Genomic DNA, 21,334 nt, shown 5'->3' with positions numbered 1-21,334 from the left:
TGGGCCCCAAGTGCTGATCTCCATATACGATGATCAACACTTGGCTAGGCGCATCGAGTTTGGGCACCCTACCCGACTTGATAGCCGCCACTTGCATAATGTGGCTAAAGGCCCCCTCGAAGACCCCACTCCGACATGCCTCAAGCACCAGGTTCCTCCGAAGCCACAGCCAGAGAGGGACGTCAAGCACGTCCCTTTGGGTGCAGGGAATTCTGAACAAACCTTCCTAATTGGTGCAGACCTCACTCTGAAGCAGGAAGCCCAGCTCCTAACCATCCTAATGGACAACTCTGATGTATGTGCATGGTCTCCATAGGACCTCCCCGAAGTTAAATGCCACATCATTGAGCATGCCCTTCGAGTTGACCCGTGAGCCCAGCCTGTACGTTAGGGGCTCCGCAAGCTGTCCACTGAGCGACCAGAGGCTGAGAAGAAGGAAGTCCAGAAACTGTTGGAAGCCGGCGTCATCTAGGAAGTCATCCACTCGTAGTGGCTATCAAACCCCATCCTGGTCAAGAAGCCTAATGGGAAGTGGCGCATACGCACGGCTTCACGGCGCTCAACAAGGCCTGCCCTCAAGACCCATACCCGCTCCCTCGCATATACCAGTTGGTGGACTCCACAGCTGGTTGTGAATTGTTGAGCTTCCTAGACGCATACTCTGGGTACCACCAAGTGTGGATGGTCGCTAAAGATGAAGGCAAAACCAGCTTCATTACCTCCTTCAGGGTGTACTGCTACATTCAGATGCCTTTTGGCCTCCGGAATGCCGGTGCCACCTCCTCCTGCCTGGTTCGAAAAACCCTGAAACAACAGTTAGGCCGCAACGTGGAGGCCTACATCGATGACATAGTTGTTAAAAGCAAGCTTGAAGCAGACCGCACAGCCGACCTTCAAGAAACCTTCAATAGCTTCCGGGCTGCCAGCGTGCGGCTCAACCCAGAGAAGTGCGTCTTTGGTGCCAAAGCCGGAAGGTTGCTAGGGTACCTCATCTCCAGGCGAGGCATCGAGGCTAACCCCGGCAAAATCCATGCCATCACGGAAATGGCACCCCCTACCAACTCGAAGGGGGTCCAGCGCTTGGCCGATCGCCTAGCAGCCCTCAGCCGCTTCATTGCCAAGTCCGCCAAACACAACCTTCCATTCTTCAAAACAATGAGGGGCTCTGACCCATTCACATGGATGGCAGAATTCCAGGACACCTTCGAGGCCCTCAAGGCCCACCTTTCTGATCTCAAAATGCTCCCTATACCCTTTCCTGGCGAGGGGCTCCTCTTATACCTATCTGCCTCCACCTCCACTTTAAGTGTCGTACTCGTATCGGAGGAGGAGGGGGAAAGCTGCTCTACTGTGAGGGTGGTTTACAACATTTTGAAGGCTCTAGCTGGAGCCAAGACGCGTTATACGTAGCTTGAAAAGGTGGCATATACCATTGCGATGGCCTCCCGCAAGCTCTGGCACTACTTCCTTACCCACGACATCACCGTATCAACCTCATACCCTCTAGGCGACATGTTCCGCAATCGGGGAGGCAACGGGACTCATAGGCAAATGGGCGGTGGAACTAGACCCTTCGCGGTGAAATTTGTGGCCCGTGCGGTCATCAAGTCACAAGTCCTAGATGACTTTCTCGTTGAGTAGACTCCCCTGTCTGTAGGGCCCCCGGAGACCCCTCCTTGAGTTATATGGATAGTATACGCTGACGGAGCATATGGGTCCAACAACGTGGCGGTCGGAGCCATCCTCATCTCCTCAGCTAGCCAGCAGGCGACATTCGCAACTCGCTTGGAATTCAAGGCAACTAGCAATATCACTGAGTACGAGGCTATCCTCCTGGGGCTCTGCAAGGCTCGAGCCTTAGGAGCCACCAGAATTATCATCAAAATAGACTCTCAGGTTGTTGCCAGGCATGTTGATAAAAGCTTCTAGGTTCGGCATCCAGAGCTATTGAAGTACCTCGAAGCCATCCGCAAAGTCAAAGGGTTCTTCCAGGGCATCTCAGTGCGAAGCATACCCCACACAAGCAACCACCAAGCATACGCCTTGGCAAAAGCCGTCGCTCAAAGCGGAGTTCTCTCATCGGGGGCCTTCTTCGAAGTGCTCCACAAGTCAGCAACAGGTACCTCCGACGAGACCGCCGCCACCATCCTACCCATTGGACCTCCTGACTGGAGGGCCTCCCTCTTTTCCTTCCTAAAGGAAATAGAGGAGCCCGACGATCTGGTCGAGCTCAGTCATATTAAACAGTGCTAGGGGCTACCTCCTGGTTGACGAATCCCTTTACAAGACCGGAGTCTGCAGCCCCCTCCTTTGCTATGTCTCCAAGGAATAGGGGGCGACCTCCTAAGAGAGATTCACGAAGGGCTCTGTGATAGTTACCTCGCGCCCCGCACCCTCGCAGGCAAGGAACTCCGCCAGGGGCTATATTGGCCCACTATCATGACCAACACCGAGGAACTCGTCCGCACCTGCCAAGGATGCCAGTGGATGGGACGCCAAAGCCATCGTCCTCCGACCCTATTGTAGCCAATCGCTCCCTTCTGGCCCTTGGCACGTTGGGGAATGGACTTAATTCGACCATTCCCTTGCACCATGTGGAACCTCTGATATGCAGTTGTGGCCTTGGAGTACTTCTCCAAATGGATCAAGGCCGAGCCCCTTACGGCGATTACATCCAAAAATGTCCAGAAATTCTTCTGGAAGAACATAATATGCCATTTCGGCTTCCCACGACACCTCACCATTGACAATGGGATGCAGTTCAACTCCAGCCCATTTCGGGAATTCTACACCGACCTCGTCATCAAGATGTGCTTAGTCACGGTTCATCACCCATAGTCCAACGGGGTATTCGAGCGTGCCAATAGCAACATCCTCTCAGGACTAAACCGGCGCCTCATCAACCTCGCTAAAGGCCTATGGATTTGAAGAGCTCCCAAAGGTGTTGTGGTCCCTCTGCACCACAATCACCTGCCCCACTGGGTTTACCCCCTTCCGCCTTCTATTCGACGACGAACCCATGACTCCAACAGAGATCAAGGGACTCTCCCTCCGGGTTCAGCTACTAAAGACCACCGGAGAAAGAGAAGTATCCCTCAACCTTGCTGAGGGCACGAGGCTTCATGTTGTCTGGAACCACAACCGCTACATCACCAAAACCAAGGCTTGCTATAATCCTAAGGTCTCACCGCAAACCTTCAAGCCCGGAGACCTAGTCCTCCGAAGTGTGCTGGCTCCAGGAAAGCTCTGAAACAAATGGGAAGGCCCCTACCTCATCCTCGGGTCTAACAGGCTAGGCTCCTATCGCTTAGTAGACACGGACGAGGCCCCCCTAGGGCACACTTGGAACGCGGAAGCACTCCATAGATATTACATGTAAACAAGGAACTAGCGAAGCCTCGCCAGTGTATCGGCTAGGAAAAGGCATCTTGGTATAATTTGCTGTGGTTTTTGTTTTGTGCTTTTGTTCCTCGGAGCCGCTTGAAAAGCTAAGAGTACAGAGGGGTGACTTGCGGAGCAAGCCCCTTTTGAATAAAAAACCTATTGGCTGAATGATTGTGATGAATCTTTGGCTATCTTATATTGATCATTGTTGTCTCTTTTATATATATATATATATATATATATATATATATATATATATATATATAAGAGACAACAGGTTTTTTATTCAAAAAAGCCAACATGTTTTTTATTCAAAAGGGGCTTGCTCTGCAAGTCACCCCTCCGCACTCTTGGCTTTTCAAGAAGCTCTGAGGAACAAAAGCACAAAACAAAAAACCACAACGAATTACAAGGTACTAAGGGCGGCGCAGGCGCTTCAGATGCGGCGCCCCACCTCTGAGGCCGATGCAGTAGTGGGCCCTGTCGGAGGACAAGGAGGAACTGGGAGACACCTCCTTGGCCCCCTCTTTCACCTTCTCCCCATCCTTCTCCTCCTCGTCGATCTCCTAATCAAGAAGATACCAGTCGATCTCCTCTTCGTCATCAGAGAGGTCGATGATCTCAACTAGAGTAGTCGCTCAGACTAGAGATTGAGATGGAGCGGCAGGAGGCGGTCCCCTCTGCGACGGAAGCATGATGGTTGTAGGCTCCAGTCTAGCAAGCAGGGTCCTGTGATCACCTGCCCCCGACGGCAACACGGCTAGCGAGACCGGCACCGGCATCGATGGCAGTTCGACCGAAACCGGAGGAGACGCCATGCGAGACAAAAGCTGAGTGGCAAAAAGAAACCTTATCCAGCGCAGAGGCAACCGAGTCGCAAGACAAGGCACTGCTTATAAAGCTAGGTCACGACGACTCCCATTCCAACTCAGGAGCACGCACACAAATTCCCCGATTTTGGCGCACATGTCTCATCGTAGTTATTGCCCAACTTACTTTCGGAGCATACAGAGGTAGTAAGCCCCAGGAGCCAAACGAAAGTAGTTCCTCTAGCATAATGTCACTCGTGGCATGGTCACTTACGTATAGGGCCCACGATGAGTTGGCCCGCATATCAGCGACCACGACACGATGACAACACGACAGACCAATCGTACTACAGTCAGACGCACTGTAACGGTCAACCTTCGAGGACTTGCTGACGGAGCAACGACAGTCCCCCATGTGTTAAGAATAGCTGTCTGACCTAGTCATATCTCCTGCTTCAATTAGCTTGAGTCTTAAGACAGACCCTCCGTAATACACATCGAGATCAAACATCCTCCGCCACCTCGAAGCTATCAGCCTTGGTCACGTTGAGGTCCAAACCCTCCGCAATACATGTCAAGGTCAAAGATCCTCCACCACCTCGAAGGCATTAGTCTTGGTCGCATCGAGGTCCAAACCCTCTGCAATACACATCGAGGTCAAACATCCTCCACCACCTCGAGGGCATCGTCCTTGGTCACATCGAGGTCGAAACCCTCTGTGATACACGTTGAGGTCAAACACCCTCTGCCACCGCGAAGGCTCCTTCCATACCTAATGCACCTAAATGTTCCCATAGTGGCACCTTGCCGCTAATGACTGCACAGTGCGAGGGGGCTGGGGAAGGGGAAACTTCTGGAGCATAGGTGCAAGCAAAAGACGAGGAATAAAATCAACACATTACTGTATTGTTCATGTATCATATGTACAGAAGTTACACTTGCCGATATGCCTTACAGTCAATCTAGGCCTAACAAGTGTGCTAGGCCACCGTGTCTCCCCGAAGTACGATGAGATGAGGAGGACTGGCTCCGACTTCTAGAGCCACCGACCCCACTCGAAGACCTATACCGATGCATGGAGCGATGACGTGGGTAACCCGGGTGTGAAGACCTGTTAAAAATAGAATCCCCTTGAGTCCAAGGAGCTGAAGGTTTTGCCTGGAAAGGGTACGAGTCAAAGGCCGTAAAATTCAGCTATTCTGACCACGACGATGCCCCCATGGTTTCCGCATTCTCCATCTTGATTCATTCCAAGACGTCCATGAGGATATACTATGGCATCGTTCTGTCAAGGTCCCATGGGACAATGAAGCGCCGAGAGTTACGCAGACCAGTGGCCTAAAAAACACTCCACCACTCGTCCTTCCACGTAAAACATGCCTCCGGGGCAGACCCGGAGGGGTCCTCTGGCTCCTCCTTCACCAAGACATCGGCGGCCACCCTTGTGTCCACGTGTCCTTGAGAATCGCGAGGAAGGACAAAGTACTCCCGTTGTGAAGAAGGCAACGTAGACCCAAAGGATTGGGACGTCCGGGGCCCCCTCCGGAAGTGGCGGCCCGAGCACTTGGGATGATTCCAGCTGTTTCAGATCGCCTGGCATATCAATAGAGTAAATGGACAAGACGAAAGGAAGCATAGCTCCGCTAAAAGATTAGCCAGCAAAGTCAGGACAAATGAAGCAGGAATACCGGACTAACATGATAGGTCTCCGGACCCCGCGAAAATATAAGAGAAACCAAAAATAACATATGGGAAGCCTACTCAGAATTACACCTCCTGCGGCAAGTGCCGCGAGGCGTCACCCACACGAGGGGGTCGCAGCTGCGAAGTGGCATTCGGTTGAGGAGGCAACCCAAAGACATCCAGTTGAGGCATCAATCCACCTGAGGAGACGTCGGGATGCGAAGCCTAAACCCCCGCTGAAGAATCCGAGCGAGGAACTCCTCGGGCATTTGACCCCATGCGATCTGCTATGAATCGTAGAGTCACTGGCCATACTTCGTTCAAACGCCCCAGCGGAAGCCATCCATAGCTGTGTGGACCTCTGCTAGAGGCGCCTCGAGCCGGATGGACTCCACCACAGAGTCGGGGACTGGATGCCCCAGCACTCCGAGTTGGCTGCACCCGGCGAGATGCAGCAGCGCCAGCTGAAGCACCAAGGCCACGTGGACGCTGGAGCTGGCGAAGGCCTCGGCGACGCTGGGCGCTACCCTGGTGGCAGATTGGAGCCAGCGAAGTGTCAGACGCAGGTTGTTCGATCCGGATGGCAATAGTGGGCCCCGAGCCCCAAGGCCCCCTAAAGCCTTCTAGATGGCCTGGGCCGCCTCTGTCGCAGCTCGGCCAACCCTTGGCTTTCGGTGCACCATGTGTCCTCCGCGACTCGAGCAACCCTCTTCTCTCACTAAGCCTCAACCACCACAATCCAGAGATCATAGGCCTCGCCTTTCGCGGCAACGCGGCCCACGATGGCAGCATTGATGGCTTCCTCTGCAACACAGCAAGCATCGACAGCTGCCTAAGACACCTCCTCTGCAGCACGGCACGCTTCAGAGGCCTCCTAAGCCACCTCCTCCGCACACTTCCGGCGTGTCACCTCTTCCTGTAGATGGCCCTCCACGGTCTCTGCTCGCTTCACGGCTTCCGCCAAGGCATGACCGAGCCTGACTGCCTCGTTGAGAGCCTCATCGTGGGCTGCCGTGAGGGCTCGGTGCTACAAACACTCCAACGCCTCCACCAGGAGTAGTTGCTATCAAATGCAGCGAAGGAAGGGTGAGGTTAGCAACCAAAGGATTACAACCACAAAGGGTTCCTTACAACAAACATACTTTTCAGGCCATCACCCCAAGACGCGCCGCCACCTCCTCCGAAGGCCTCTAAGCCAGAGACCGCTCGATCTTCCCGCCTTTAAGGAAAGATGAGGCAGAAGCGAAGACACTCAACGCCTCCAGGAAGAGTGCAAAGTCGCTTGAGGTCAAGGCCTCGAAGGTCAGACCCCACTCCAGAGGCACGGAGACAGTCACCATGGAGGGTCCCGTACCCCTATCTCTGGCCGCGACGGCCAAGTCCTGATCCACGGCAATCACCCGAGGCGGTGAGGCCCTGGCCTCCGGTTTGATGTCCTCGAGCCCCCTGGGGGAGTCACCAAGACTTTAGGTGGAGCCAAATCCTCCGGGGAAGGGGCCTAGGCCAAGTCCGTGTCATCGGCCCCTGCAAACAAGAAGGCGCGAAGGTCAGGACCCTTAGCCATAAGTGCAGCAAGGAAAAAGGGAATTATGGCCCCACCTGCGCCAATGGTCGCGGTTACCACTAGACTCGTCATGTCCACATCATCAAAAGGGTTAAGGACCCCCCATGATACAAAGTCATCAAGGGAGACCTCGTCCCCTCCTCCTCTCTGGCTGTGGCCGACCAGGTCTGGACGGGCTAAAGCCCCCTCGGGGCCTCCACCTCCTATCCAGGTCTTGTCTTCAGGCACACCACCTGTGGCTCTGGAGCCCTAGGCGAGCCTTCAGTGGTTCGCCGCATCCGACTCCGTCTCAGATGACCCAGCCACCGAGCTAGTGCATGAGCCTGCTAGGATGAGAGGAATCTGAGCCCAGAGTGTAACCACGGAGCCCACGGTGCTAGCGGCAAAACTCACACACTTTTTGGTGGCTCAGGGCTCTGCCGGATCATGCCATGCTGGAGCCGCCAGTTCGAGGTGGGAGCAGATCTGGTTATAATGCTCCTAGCTCCTTGTGATGTTCCCACTCTGTGATGGTAGGTTGACCAAGGAACTTGTCCATGATTTCGACGGCTTCGTCCAACTCGAGGCACCGCTCTGGAAAAAAAGGGAGAAGGTGTCTCATGTCTGCGGATTTGAAGCTGGGCAGCGGAGAGGACTCACCGGAGTCGATGGCGAGTCTGGAGTATGCATTCGGCTCACCTTTGCCTCCCTCACCTTGCTCGAAGGCATGGTCCTAACCCGCCTAAAGGGGCCGAAGGTGCAGCATTGTGAACTCTTCCTTGAGGCCGCGCATGCTCATCCTTTGTGCCACCCGCCTGAGGCCCACCACCCTTGAGGCCAGCTAGGCCTCAGGCATATCCACTACTGAGGTCCGGACGTACTAGATCTCTTGGTTGGTATAGCGGAGAGGGGACCCAGAGCCCACATCATAGTAAAACCACCCCTCGGCCACCCGGTATACCATCACTCGTTGATGGCCTTTTCTTGGAACACGCCATTGTACTCCTGCCGAAGCTGAAAGTTCACGCTGGCAAAGCTGAGGGCCCTCTTCTCCCCACCCTCCATTCAAAGCTTCGGCTGATAGCTCGCCTCATGAATAGCGGCAAAAAACTTTGCCCGTCCCTTGCAACCCTCCACCCGCATGGCCCACTCGAAGATGGCCAGACGAGCAATGATGTTGGCCAAGAGCTGGGGGAGCTCCACAAAAAAGTGCTGAAGCACCTCTTTGAGAAGTGGCACGGCTGGGAATCCGAGGCCAGCATCAAAGAAAGCCTCGAAAACCACAGTCTCGTGGCTCTGTGGCATCGGGATCACCTCCCCCTGTGGAACACGCGCAACCGACCTGGAGATCTTCCCCTCCTTGACCATTCAATCGAGCTCAGCCATGGTGACTGTCAACGCTCCCAACGCGATGGTCTGGTGGGGGTACTTCCTGCTGGTGCGGTGGAACTCCACGCTCGGCTGCGGTCCAGGCCGCGGTGGAGGATTCACCACCGCCCTGGATCCCGTCGGTCCACTGGCATCAACGGCCCCGCCTACTGTGGACCCACTTGCGCCACCGGCGGTGGCAGCGGCCGTCAACGCGGCAGCAGGGTCCCCCGATGACGCATGGTCCCTTAGCGGGGAACTAGCTCCACCGCGGACGCCGAAGCAAGCCATGATGTCCCAAGTATGCGGCGTGGAGTGCCTAATGACCAAGGAGGCTGCAAAGGCTAGGACCAGTGGGCGCGGGCGTAAGAGCTTGTGCAACAAAAAGCAGAGGTGCCAGATAAGGACAGCTCTCAGCCAAGGCCCCCGCTTTATAGATCAGGGGATGGGTTGTTGCCTCTCGCGGCGCGTATGCACGTCCTACCTCCTTTCCCCATGATCATGGGGAGGCGAATTCGCTCCCCACGACCCTCCAATGCCGAGGCGCCATGCGTCCTACTACCACTTGGCAAGACGTGACTACACCACTAATCGCAGACCATATTTCATGTCTCCTATCACAGGTGTCGTCAGAGGTTAAGCTCAACCATTGGACTATTCCTTGGTGAAAAAAACTCAAGACAACCGGAGGCCCACAGGCTATCTGGCCACGGAGCCAAGGGTCGTCGGAGGCCCTGCTCCAAGAGTCGCGAGGCCATTCACTTCGTTGGCCGCCCTCTCGAGGGGCTGCTGTTGGGGGTCGCATTCAAGGACCCCTGATGCCCCTGACTCTGTCAGCCTACGTACGTAGGCTCTTGACCTCCGTACCCCTCCGGAATCGTGAGGCTCCGAAGCTGCCCCGAAGGCCATGGCCTTAGGAGCCTACTAACCTCGGAGCTTGTGGAGCCCTGAAAGACCAATGGCCCCCAAAGCCATCGGTCCCTCCAAAAGATCAGCTAGAGGGGGACCCACCAGCCGCCCTCCACTTGCAGTGAAACGACCGGCATTTAATGCCGGTCTGATCAACCATCGACCTAACACAGGATAGGGATGGTTCTTCTTTTTCTTAAAGGATGGTTCTTCCTTATTTTTTTTTTTTTAAAAGTAGTTCTTCAAAGTTTCAAACTCGGATATCAAACTCTGTTAAAAATTTCGTAAGGGACTGTTACATCTTTTTATCACTTATTTTACGTTGTTCTTTATTTCTGCCAAGTTTGTGGCTGAATTTCGTGAGGTGGTACAATACTTCAGGAATTCTCCTTAACTCCCTTCCGAAACCCATGTAACAGTTGTATTTATTTGACATGATTTTTTTTAACTATTTAACCGACATGATTTTCGTAATTGCAAAAAAAAAAACAACTTGATTTTCACATGTTTGTGAAAATCGGTAGTTGTAGCAGGAGTGCAGGACTGCGGGACTTGGTGCAGCCCTGGAATACAGCGTGCATCTATTCAAGTGTACTAATCCTGTGTGTTGTATTTGCAACAGCCATGCCCGCCACCAAATTGGAATCTCATCTACTACCAGTCAAATGAGCAGAAGATTTACAATTTTAAAGAGCAAATTGGACAAAGTCAGTACAGAGAGCTTGCCCTCCACTGCCAGAATCTCCAACTTGGGAGAAACGTTGGGCAGAAGGAACGACGACGAATAGTGAGGTTACATACGGTGCCCACGGCCGGCTACTGTACCCGTAGGCGCACGTGAACGCACAACGCATCGCCAGGACTCTAGTGGTCGGTCGCGACTCGCGACACATTCTTTCACGGGCCTCCCGGCGGCAAGGGGACGAGGTCGCAGCAATGGTTCCATGCGTGAATGAGGTTGTGTAGTGCCGTCTTGCGCAGGGGCGGCCGCGCAGCGGTGTTTGGCTGGGCTCATCGCGAAACGGTGAGCGATCCATGTGCGCCAGCGCCCTGGCCTCAACTGTTTGGATGGTCTCAAAAAAGCTCGAGCAGAGACGACTGGTTCACCAATAATGGTGGTATCGTGTCTGGGAGCATCCAAAAGACAGCTCCGTTAGGAGGAGCTGGAAAGGGTCGTCACAACCGCTGGAATCAAATCGATCGATCACAATTCACATTTGGTGTAGTTCAGAAATCCGTGGATGGAGCCACTGGGTGCTATGCTTAACTCGACAATGCGAACTCGAGGCCTAGTAATCTCCCAATTCCTACGGTGGATTTCTTTTGGGTAGTTGGACATGGTAGTAGCGCAATGCTACCATCCGATTGACCAGTCCGAGGAAAATTCTCCAGCAGTAGCACCAGTTCGGGGAGCTCGCTGTATGGAGCGCAAGCAAAAAGATCCTTCACGTCGGACGGCCCAGCAATCGGGTGCTGTACTACTGTGGGCCATATACGGCCCAGTAAATGGAGGCGATCGGCCCGCGATCACAGGTATGTTTTTCCTTTTTCCTTTTTGCTAATCCTTGTTATTAATTCACTATTTTGTAAAGGAAGATTAAATTGTAATATTTTGTGTCTTATATATGAATTCAATAATTTAAATTAATTTATTCAAAAAAAAATTCAAAGCTAGTTCAATAATTTGGTTTGGCATGCTCAATTTTTATGAATTTTTTTGAAACACCTCTCGTATACATTCAACATTTTTTTAAACTCAATTCAACAATTTATGAAACCAAATTCAACAATTTATATTTTATTTTTCGAAACAAGATTTTAAAAATATTGAAATAGTATATCAGAATTGTTGAAATAGAGTATTAGATTTGTTGATTTTTTTCAAGAATTCAAAAAATATTGAAAATATATGTTCATATCAGATCTCATTTTTGTTGAATTAATTATGAACATCAACATGGTTCAAACATATTTAAAAATGGATAAATGTTTAACCAACTAGAATCTGACATGTGTCCTCCAACCCATCCGACTCATGCCCACAGACCCGCTCCGCGCTCGTGCCTGCCCACCTGCACCCGCTTGAATTTTTATTATATATTTTTTAATATTTGCAAAATTACATACCTATTTCAAAATTTAATAAGAATTGGCTACTGTCGTCTATTCATCGGACGAGAGCAAGGTCTCGCCCCATGAATGGGCGACATCTTATGGACCCCACTAAATCTCCGGACAGAATTGAATAATGACGGTGACCTGGCGGCCGCGTGTACATTTCGTCCGTTCACCGGGCAAGACCTTGCTCTCACCCAGTGAACGAACAAGATCTCCCTCGCAGTGCCCCCCCCCCCAATGGGCTCACCCAAAAGGTGTCACCCCCTGTTCGGGCGAGACCTTTTGGATATAAAATGCGGCCGCGCCGCCCCTGCCGAGAGAGGGGGGGAGGGAGAAGAGACCGCTGAGAGGGAGAGGAGAGGAGAGGAGGAGAAAGGATGGGAGGGAGGGGAAATTGAAGGCGAAACCCTACCGGAGGAAAAATGTATGCTTTTTATCCATTTTTTTCTTTTACAAATCTGGTAGGATAGCCACTAGTGCTAGGTTTTAACACAAGTAAGAGGTTAGATCTAGGGTATATTCTAAGGACATTCTAATAACAAGGCAGGAGGCTGAGCTTCAAAAGCGTGAGGAAGACATACAAAGGGGTGAAGCACTCCTGCGCCAGCAAAAAGAGGCCGAGCTCGAAGCAGCACATCAACGAAGGGGGAGACATCCAGATCCACCCAGTAGAAACATTTTCCTATCCACATCAATGTAATCTTACCTCAACTTTGTGCTTACCCACAGACATGCAACCGTGATAATAAAATTGACAGCTTGTACTAACTCTGGTAACATTAGTAAACATGTACTCCATTTTCAGACCTAGCCATCTCAGACCTAGCCTTTTCATACATGCTATTTTCAGAAGTAGCCTTTTCAGAAATAGCCTTCTCATCAGTAGCATTTTCAGATCTAAGCTTTTCAGAAGTAGCTTTTTCAGAAGCAACCTTTTCAGATCTAGCCTTTTCAGACGTAGGCTTTTTAGAACTAGCCTTTTCAATTGATATGACCAATCCTTACTGCAGAATCAACTACTTTCCCAGGACCGATTTCCATGGACTTAGTCCATGTACCAACACGAATTCGCTGTATAAATAGATGATCTCAGCCACATGTAGAACCAAACCACCAGCCTCAACCTCCACAACTCCGACAAAAATGGTGTCCGATTCTTTCCCCAAGAAATACATACCGGATACTATGCCTTATAAGGTCGAATTGCCCATGTGCTGGTGTGGAGATATTTGTAGGGTGATGAAGTCCTCTGAATTCTCCTACACCTATGGAAGCAGGTTTTCATAAGCCACAACTACAAGTATGATTCACCCCAGGGAAGCACAAATGTTGGCTCATGCTGTCAGGTAATAACTTCTGGCTAAACTACTCCAAAAACAACTAAGATTTACGACTCAATATTTTGATCTTATTTGCAGTCACCGTCACCACTATGTGACTTCTTACAATGACTAGATACTGAGCAATCAGAAGCAGATGTGTTTCTCCTTCACATTGAGCATCACACCGTTTGGAGACGTTTCTATGAGATGGAAGCTGACGAAAGAAGAGAGGCTACATGCAAGCACATTCAAGAGGAGCAGTAGAAGATAAGAGAGGAGCATAATCGTATGATGGTGGAGGCCCGTGAGGTGGAGAGGGAGAGGAAGTGCAAGAGGGTACGTTGGGCACGCAAGGCATGACCATAAGCAGCGAGAAAGAGAAAGTACCCACGTTGCACTCAGTAGACCAGATGTTGTAATCTTGTTGTTTATATTCCATAAGGTATGTTAGGTTTAGACGTGGTACATGTTTGATCGTGTACCGTACATACCACTGTGTACGTTGCAGCTCCCATTAAAATCACTGTGTTCAAACTTCCGTTTCTGTCAACTCCGGGTATGTAAAATATCGCACAAACATCTAATGCCACTGGACAAATCGACAAAAAAAAACCTGAGTACGGGCACTTATTCTGCCACAAAAAAAATTAAATTTGGGCACAACCATATGTTTCCCGTTCATTGGGCGACATCTTACTGCCGCTCTATGATTGGGCAACATAAAGATATTGCCCAACTACTGGGCAAGATCAAGGTGTCACCTGTTCATCGGGCAAGAGCAAGATCTCATCCCATAAACGGGCGACACCTTCAGTCACGTTAGCCTATCACGTCAAGGTGCCGCCCGTTCATGGGACAAGACTTTACTCTCGCTCGATGAACGAGCGACAATAGCCTATTCCTACTAAATTTTGAAACAGACATATAATTTTACAAATATTATATATATATATATATATATATATAAAATTTCCACCTGCTTCTCCATGAATTGTAGCAATACTAGAGGCCCAGCGTGAATCTCAAACACCGATCCACATCGAAGCACTTTTTGGACGCGCACATGTATATGTTTTCACCAATTCGGCCTTCATACAATATGAATTGTGAATTAAGGATTCCCAGCCCACCATGGGTGGGCTTTCTGAGGACAATCAGGATAAACAAGGGTTGGATCTAGTTGGCCTGTTCAGCAAGCCTATTCATGCTGCATGTTGCAGCCAGCAACCTAGCAGGGTACGAGCGCAAGACATGAATGATCCAAACCAGTCATAGTGTCATGGCCCATCCAACCGGCCGACCTGTTCGGCCCTGCCAATGAACGGCTGAGCCGGGCACATACGCATAGCTGCGACATGGCAAGCCTTCCACGGTTCCACCGTGTAGTTGCGGAAGGCACTCTGCGCATGAAGGCGCGGTGGGAGGCAGCTACAGCCGAAGCATGACGTCCGACGGCGCACGGTCCAGCACACAGCGGATTGGCAGCCGCATGAACGATATGCAAAGGATCTCATTCGTCCCTACTCTTCGAAGTGAAATTGTAGGTGATATTTGTAGCTTCGGATTTGGGCGAAGGGATATGGATTCAATCTGCTTTTAGCTAGGCTCCAGACTTGCAGTTGGATTAGGCGATTAGCAATCCATGTAACCTATTATATGCATTATGTGTGTAGTGATGGCAACAACGAGCTATCTAAAAAACTACCTAGTACTGTAGTCACAAAACCCATCAAAGCGATCTAAGATTAGGGATAGCAATTTAACTCGATTACCTGTGGGTTAATACCCTAATAGAGTCGGGTATGTTCCAAATTTGCTACCCGTGGGTACGTTCGTGGACGAAAAACTTTGCCCGACAGGTATATGGGCACGGGTATGGGTAAGACCTTCCCGTACCCGTAGCACCCGTTTACCCATCTAAACATATGACATGTGGGCCCAGTTCATCGGTCCCACTCATGAGCCTATCACCCATTCATCCCATTTGCCCATCACCCCTGATCCCTTATCCTTGGCGCCATCCTCCAGGCTCCAGCGCTCACCCACCCAATGGCCAGCCACCACCTCAATTCTCCTTCCTCCATCCGCTGCACAAGAGCCTTGCCAGCCCATCGCCTAAGAGCCTCGCCGCCCGAGATCCTCACCGCCCTAGAGCCCTGATCACAACCGGTGATGCCGGATCCCTTCTCGTGACCGTTGCCTAAGATCCCCACCGCCCCACCACATGAGAGCACATTCACCCCGTCGCTTCAGATCCCCACCGCCCTGTCACCGGAGATACTCGCCGCCCCGCCGCCCGAGATCCCCACCACCTCGCCACCTGAGATCCCCATAGCCTCGTAGCCTGAGAGCACAGCTGCCTTGCCGCCTTGTCATCTGAGAGCCCCATCACCCGAGATCCTCGCTGCTACCGCTTGAGATCCCCACATCACCAGAGAACCGCTGCCCGAGATCCCCACCACCGGCGACGCTCGATTCCCGATCCGCTCTCACTCACGAGACACCCTATTTCCCGGTCTGGTGGGTAAACGGGTATGCCCGCGGGCAACGGGTACCCGCGGGTGATGAGTTTGTTCTCGGCTCTTTGCCCATGGTTGCCCACTGGTATGCCTGTGGGTGGAAAAAAATGGCGGGTACGGGTACGGGGAGCACTATCCGTATTCGCCATATCCAATTTCCATCCTTATCTGAGATACTTTGTCAAATCCTTGATGCTTTATCAAAGACTTATTTCCAAATGTTTTTTTCGAAAGGACAGCAAGAGCACTGCCCATTTTTTCATAGAAGAAGAGAAATGACCAAGTTTATAAGGAAAAATCGGCCCAAAAACCTCACAACTGCGCGGTTTAAATGAAAACCGGTAGGCAACCCCGAGACGGCAATACGACCTCAACTCGAAACAGATGCCTACACCAAAAGGCGCAACCAGACAACAAACAGGTCCAACCCAGCTCAACTCGTGTGCTAACCAACCAAATGACTATCTCCTTCACAACTCGGTCAGCAGAGCTCTGCTCCCATGCCGCCACACCACAACTCGGTCGGCAGAGCCTTGCTCCCACGCCGCATCTCTCTGTCACACAAGTCGGCAGCGCATCACTTCGGAGGAGCGCACATTGGAACAAATTGCTGTCGAGAAGCGCCAATAAAGAATGAAGAGCCGCCGTGAATCAAGAACATAGGGGAAAACCTACAGAAAACTGACAGCTCAAATCGAACCCGACCAAGTCGCCACTAAGCCGATGGCCACCGTAACGCGAGAACTGCACCTCCAGAGCGAAGCCTCCAAGGAGGACGCGATGTTGAGTCACCACTGCCGCCCATTCGGTTGCCTGAACCAGGTTTTCACCCAGAAGGTCCAGGGGAGGGGAGTGGGAAGACGCCTTGACAACACCTCCAAGAAGGAGAACGACACCCGAGGGCGTCGCCGACTCCCACTTCCCGCCCCTCGCGCAGGTCCAGCCTGCGCAAGGGCCATGCCCAAAGTAGCAACAACGCAGCCACCTTGCAACCACGCTATCCCACGATCATCCCAGCATCACGAAGCTCCCCACGGGTCCAACCTGCAGAAGAGGGGGAGGTCGAGCAAGGGGAGGAGAAATGCAAACGCCAGGCGCCGAGACCGACATGGTGCCGCCGCCACCTGACGCAACACCACCACCTCGCAACCGTACCGTCTCATGGCCATCCCAGCGTCACGAAGCTCCCTACAGGCCTAACCTGCAGAAGAGGAGGCCGGGCAAGGGGAGGAGCAACGCAAACGCCAAGAGCCAGGACCGGCACGGTGCCATCACCACCGGATGCCAGGCAGAGTAGCAGAAGGAGGGGTGACCACCGCCGAAGGTACCATGCAGGTGGACCCACCAAAGGCAATAGGCCGCCTCCCACCGCTACCAGCACCAACGACAGAGCGAGCTGGAGGCCCCGCACCACCGGGCGCGCAGAAGCAGGTCGCCGTGCTGCCGCCCCCCCCCCCTTGGCGCTCACACGAAGCGCAACAGCCATGCCACCCAGCAGCACAACGCCCTGCAGCGCCAAACGAGCTGCCCCGCGTCAACGGCCATACCCACGATGGTAGCTTCGCAACACGCCCACGCAACTAGGGCAAGCATGTCAGGACAACCCGGATCCAGCTGTGAGCAAAACAAGGACGCACGCGGTGACCAGCACCGCCGCGGCCATGCCCCATGCGACACGTGCAACCTGGGCGAAGCAACGGAGCTAGCGCAGCGCTGCGGCCAGGCACGAGGCCAGCAGGATAGCATCGCGTGTGCATCGCATGGAACCCGGAGAGACAGCCCTGCGGGAGAGGGTGCAGATCCACCCAATGGGAGACCCGATCCGGCCAGGCCGGGGTAGATCCAGCGAGAGGACCACGGCTCGGTAAGCCCCACATGACGGAGAAGAACCATCCAACAGGGGAGGAGAAAAGGAGGGGAAAAGAGAGGGGGGGGGGTCACAGCCGCCGGAACAGGGCGCCGATGGCGACGGCGTCCGGGCGAGATGCGGCAGGGGGGGACGCTAGACGGTGGAGGTGAGTCGCCCTGAGGGGGACAACATGAGGCATAGATAAACGACTTGTATCCCACCACATATAGCTTCCTAGCAGGGGTGCAGGGCAGCTCATCAATTTCAGCATGCCACTCGTTGCTAATCTCATCTTTATGATTATTGGCTACTGTGTTGACAGAAAAACTAAGCTAATATCCAAGATCCATGGCATGTTGTAAATCCATCTAGCAAAGAAGAACTTGCTCGTCCTTGATCGCTCGAACATATGATCTTCTGATTGAGTGCAAGTTGATGGCTACTTCTCTCATGTTCATTCGTTCTCTTGGGGATAGATGCGTGCAAGAAAGAGCAACTTGCACGAGAGACAGCAAGCATCGATGCGCCTCATTTTTTGATTCCACCGCTGCTTGGATAAAGCCCTTGCATTCTTCTCGGAGATGGACATCAATAATATGTAACAATTTATCTGGAAAGTTCCTCTCCACAAAACTAACCATGGTGAGTTCATCCTCAAACATAGAATCGGTTGGTCTTTTGCCTATTATCATCTCCAAAAGTACTATTCCAAAACTGTAAACATCCCTACAGGTTGATGCATGAATACTTTGAGCATACTCTGAAAATAAACATAAAACCGCTGATTAGTTCAATCTAAAGTCAAAATATTCATGTGCATAACAGATTGCCTTTTACAAATACAGGATTTGACAATAACCTATATATATATATATATATATATATATATATATATATATATATATATATATATAGTACCTGGAGCGATGTATCCGATAGTTCCGGTCACAGCGACTGAATTATTAGGACCAGCATGTCCAACTTTTGTTGACCTAGCATCAAGAACTAGACTTGCAATGCCAAAGTCTCCCAAATGGGCATTCGTATCATCATCAAGAAGGATATTAGATGGTTTCAGATTACAATGGACAATAGGCCTTCCACAGTCATGGTGTAAGTAGGCCAATGCATCAGCTATGCCAACAGCTATGTTCATTCTTTGAACTAAGCCCAAACATTTTGTAGGTAAACCAGCACGTCTGTGATGCAACCATGTGTCCAAATTCCCATTTTGCATGAACTCATAAATAAGTGCTTTGAAATCCTTACCTGTATGGTCTATTGTTGAACATGCACTTAGGATAGAAAGAAGGTTCCGGTGACGGATTCTTCTCAACACCTCACATTCTGATACGAAACTTTTGTCTGCATACCTCATCTCAAGGTCAAAAACCTTAATAGCCACTTGCATTTTAGCTTGAGTCAAATTTCCATTGTAAACTGATCCATAGCTTCCTCTCCCTATTAGGTTTGACTCGGAGAAGTTTCCAGTAGCTTGGGCTACGTCCTTGTAAGAAACTTTAGGGAATTGCTTACCAAAAGAAGGTAGCAATAAGTATGGTCCTCTTGATGTCTTGTTCCCATGGATTATAATGTAAATGAACACTATGAGTAACATGAACCCAAATATTGGGATCAATATTTTGACCATGTAGTTTACGATTTCTACTTTCCTTCTACATACAACATGGCATGGGGGCATATGCAAATCCATGGCTCCTCCACACAGTCCCCGGTTGCCATCGAGTAAAACAATTGTAGCATTATCAAATATACCACCGTTTGGTATTTCTCCTTGGAAATTATTGTAAGATAGGTCTAGTTTAGTGAGAGACTCTAGATCATTTAGACAAGTTGGCATGGGGCCTGATAAATTGTTATGGGAAAGATTGAGCATGCTCAAGCTCTTTAGATTGCTGAAGGTAATTGGAATGTTTCCTGTAAGAAAATTTTGGTCTATTCGAATGGTGTATATCTGTTGAAACTGGCCCAAAGTTTCAGGAATTTCTCCACTAAATTTGTTTGCTGAAAGGTCTAGTTCAATGAGTTGTCTAAAGTTACCAAACTCAGCAGGTATGCTTCCTTGGAAACTGTTATAGCTAAGGTTCAACATCAATATTGGTTTAAGGTCCCAAGCTAGGTGGCACAAAACCAGTGAGTTTATTGTTGCAAGAGAGAGAAATATCAACTGTGTAAGATCGCTAATGGAAGGTGGAATTGTCCCAATGAAGTTGTTCGATCGGAGATTTAAATGTTGCAGATTCGTCAGCTTTCCGATCCAGTCTTTGAATTGTACCCGTAAGATTGTTGAAATCTAGTGCGAGGCGAATTAAACCATTCAATTTTTTTATACTTGGGGGGACTATTCCTGATAGGTTGTTTCCGCCCATTTGTAGATATGTAAGATTGGTGGACACATTAGCAATCGAATTTGGTATGGCTCCCTGTAGCTGATTATTCGACAACGAAAGTAAATATAGAGAACTACAATTTGTCAGGGCATGGAAGAATTCCCAGCTTTCACTATCCCTTGCTTCAAGATTGTTTCCCGCAAGGTTTAGATAATTCAGCTGTAAAAGCTACCCAAAAGAGCTTGGGATTGGGCCGGTGAAATGATTCATTGATAGATCTATTCTTTCTAGACCTGACAGATTGCCTAGGGAAGCTGGAATGTGACCCTCAAAATAGTTGGCTCCCAAGTACAATAACCGGAGATTAGGAAGGGCATCACCAATGTTAGATGGTAATGTGTTGCCTAGCATATTGCTCGCCAAGGATAATATCTGAAGAGAAGATATATTAGATAGAGTTTGTAGGATTCCACCTGATAGGTTATTTTGGTCTAGGTACAACAGCACTATGTTTGACATTTGCCAAACCTCGCGGGGAATTCTTCCATTGAGTTGATTTTGTGCAAGACCGAGTATTTGTAAAGTAGTGATGTTTCCGAGGGCCACCGGGATGCCCCCGGTGAGATCATTACTGTCAAGGACGATATCTTCTAGCTTGGTAAGAAAACCTATTCTTTGAGGAATAACACCCGTGAGGTTGTTTACAGACAGATTTAGGTGGGCTAAGTTGGAACAGTTTGTTAGTGCGTCAGGAATAACGCCGTGCAAAAGGTTGCTTCCCAGATAAAGAGTTTTCAGGTGTTGGAGTCTGTTAAGAATAGGTATGAGACCTAGAAACCTATTAGAAGATAGATCAAGCGTGTTAAGGAAGGTCAGGTTTCCAAGAGAGGATGAGATTTGGCCAGCCAAGTTTTGTCCGGTTAGGTTGAGCTCCGTGACGCGCCATGGTCGTGTTGAGCTGCAGTTCACACCATTCCATCGACAGAAGTGGGTATCGGGGTTCCAATTGCTCAAGGCTCCTTTTGGATCACTGGTGATGCCCCGTTTGAATTCTAGCAGTGAGTGAAAATCTTCGTTGTTCTCATGAACTGCAGAGCAATGGACGTTGCCAATTCCATGACAAAGCAGCAGCAACAACAGTACTATAAGCACTGCGAGTTTCGCCGGCTGCTTGGAGTGACACATGAGGCACTTAATCATCACCTGCAAAAATAAAAGCATAAACTTGGCGCGTGTATTACTAGTGGAACTAAGTTGCGTTCATGCTGTGATCAGAGCTATGAGCAAGCTTACAATCCTCTCGAATTCTTCTAAAGCGTGCAAATATAATGTGTGTATCTTCTAAGAGTGTTAGTCAATTTTTTTTCTTTTTCAGAAACGGAAGGTGGACACCCCCATTCTATTGAGAACCCTGACAGAGTTACAGAAATTAACAAGCTAAAGCGGATAATTAAGTAGGAGCACTAGAGAGAGAGAAGG

The 21,334-nt window shown here is 50.5% G+C and overlaps 2 protein-coding genes across 2 annotated transcripts in view; both read right to left on the bottom strand.

Moving 5' to 3' along the window:
• LOC133919306 (uncharacterized) overlaps nt 1–21,334 on the bottom strand; it is a 67,247-nt gene that overhangs the window by 19,313 nt on the left and 26,600 nt on the right. The window lies entirely within an intron of this gene.
• On the bottom strand, nt 17,781–19,859 carry LOC133919304 (receptor kinase-like protein Xa21). Its single transcript, XM_062363669.1, has 3 exons — nt 19,716–19,859; nt 18,423–19,644; nt 17,781–18,264 (listed from the first exon to the last, which is right to left on the bottom strand). Exons 2-3 carry the CDS (start codon nt 19,615–19,617, stop codon nt 17,873–17,875), a joined length of 1,587 nt encoding a protein of 528 aa, XP_062219653.1. The 5' UTR covers nt 19,618–19,644; nt 19,716–19,859; the 3' UTR covers nt 17,781–17,872.

The sequence above is a fragment of the Phragmites australis genome, chromosome 5 (genome assembly GCF_958298935.1).
Source record: "Phragmites australis chromosome 5, lpPhrAust1.1, whole genome shotgun sequence".
NCBI lineage: Eukaryota > Viridiplantae > Streptophyta > Magnoliopsida > Poales > Poaceae > Phragmites > Phragmites australis.
The sequence above is the reverse complement of the archived record's forward strand: the minus strand, read 5'-3'. Positions and strand labels throughout refer to the sequence as shown.